The sequence below is a fragment of the Lipotes vexillifer genome, unplaced genomic scaffold, assembly GCF_000442215.2.
Source record: "Lipotes vexillifer unplaced genomic scaffold, Lipotes_vexillifer_v1.1 scaffold1261, whole genome shotgun sequence".
NCBI classification, from domain to species: Eukaryota; Metazoa; Chordata; class Mammalia; order Artiodactyla; family Lipotidae; genus Lipotes; species Lipotes vexillifer.
Window position 1 is genome coordinate 35,752 of NW_006796548.1, and position 981 is coordinate 36,732.

At 42.1% G+C, this 981-nt stretch overlaps 1 protein-coding gene across 1 annotated transcript in view; it reads right to left on the reverse strand.

Moving 5' to 3' along the window:
• SNRNP40 (small nuclear ribonucleoprotein U5 subunit 40) overlaps positions 1-981 on the reverse strand; it is a 38,202-nt gene that overhangs the window by 33,930 nt on the left and 3,291 nt on the right. Inside the window, 1 exon segment of the mRNA XM_007468643.1 lies at positions 673-833. Coding sequence (XP_007468705.1) covers positions 673-833 — 161 coding nt within the window.

Sequence of the window (981 nt, forward strand, 5' to 3'; positions counted from 1 at the left end):
TTCTGGTTTGTTCAATGAAATTAAGCAAATTAGTAGTTCAAGTATGTTCTGCCAAGATCCTTAAGCCTTCCAGAGACTTGGCTACTAGTTAAGTTTAAGGAACACAGAACCAGAACACCAAAAGCAAAACAGACATCATCCACCCTGAGGCACAGTTATAAGCAAAGAGCCAAAAGACTCTTCTTGACTAGCAGCTGAGAATCGCGTAGCAGATCCTACTGACGGACAGGTAGATTATCCAAGTGAGTTGCCACGTCAGGACTCCCTCCTTCCTTTCCAAATGCTAAGATTCTGAGGGAATGGATCAAGAGGAGAACCTCAATATCTTTGGGAAAAAGTTATCTCTCTCCTCTTTACTCCCATTAGCCTGTTAAGCCTAGATCTCCAGTCTTGCTAAATCAGCTCGAGATTTGCCTCCATGAGGATGATGTTCTCAAACTAGAGCGACTCACTTTCCAACTGGTAACGTAATTCCTTCTGTATTTACCACATGGACCCTGAGTTCTACACCCCAAATCATTCAGCATTTTCATGACCCTATTTTAGCATATTAGCCACATAGTTTGTTATGTGACCAACTTAGACTTATACTCTCTATGGCACTGAAGGTTTTAAAAAGTAATCACTATTTGGCAGAGAGCAATTACTCCAGATTGAAAAACTATGCCTTACATATCAGTCGGTCAAATCCTGCAGATGCTAAGGTGGACCCATTGGGGTGAAACTTGCAGCAATACACTTCCCCTTCATGTCCTGAGAGAAGCATGATTGGGGCTTGAAGGGAGGAACATCTTGGAGGCCCCTAAACAAAAGAGAGAAGTACAGAGTAGTCACTACATACAGGCAAAGGAGACTGAAAGGTTGGGGAATGGGGAGTATAAGGAAAAGACAAGGGAAACTGATTGAGTGTATTTCTCCTGATTTAGAGAATGGCAACTCTTCACACATAACTTATGTCTCCAATTTTATACTCTCCTGCTG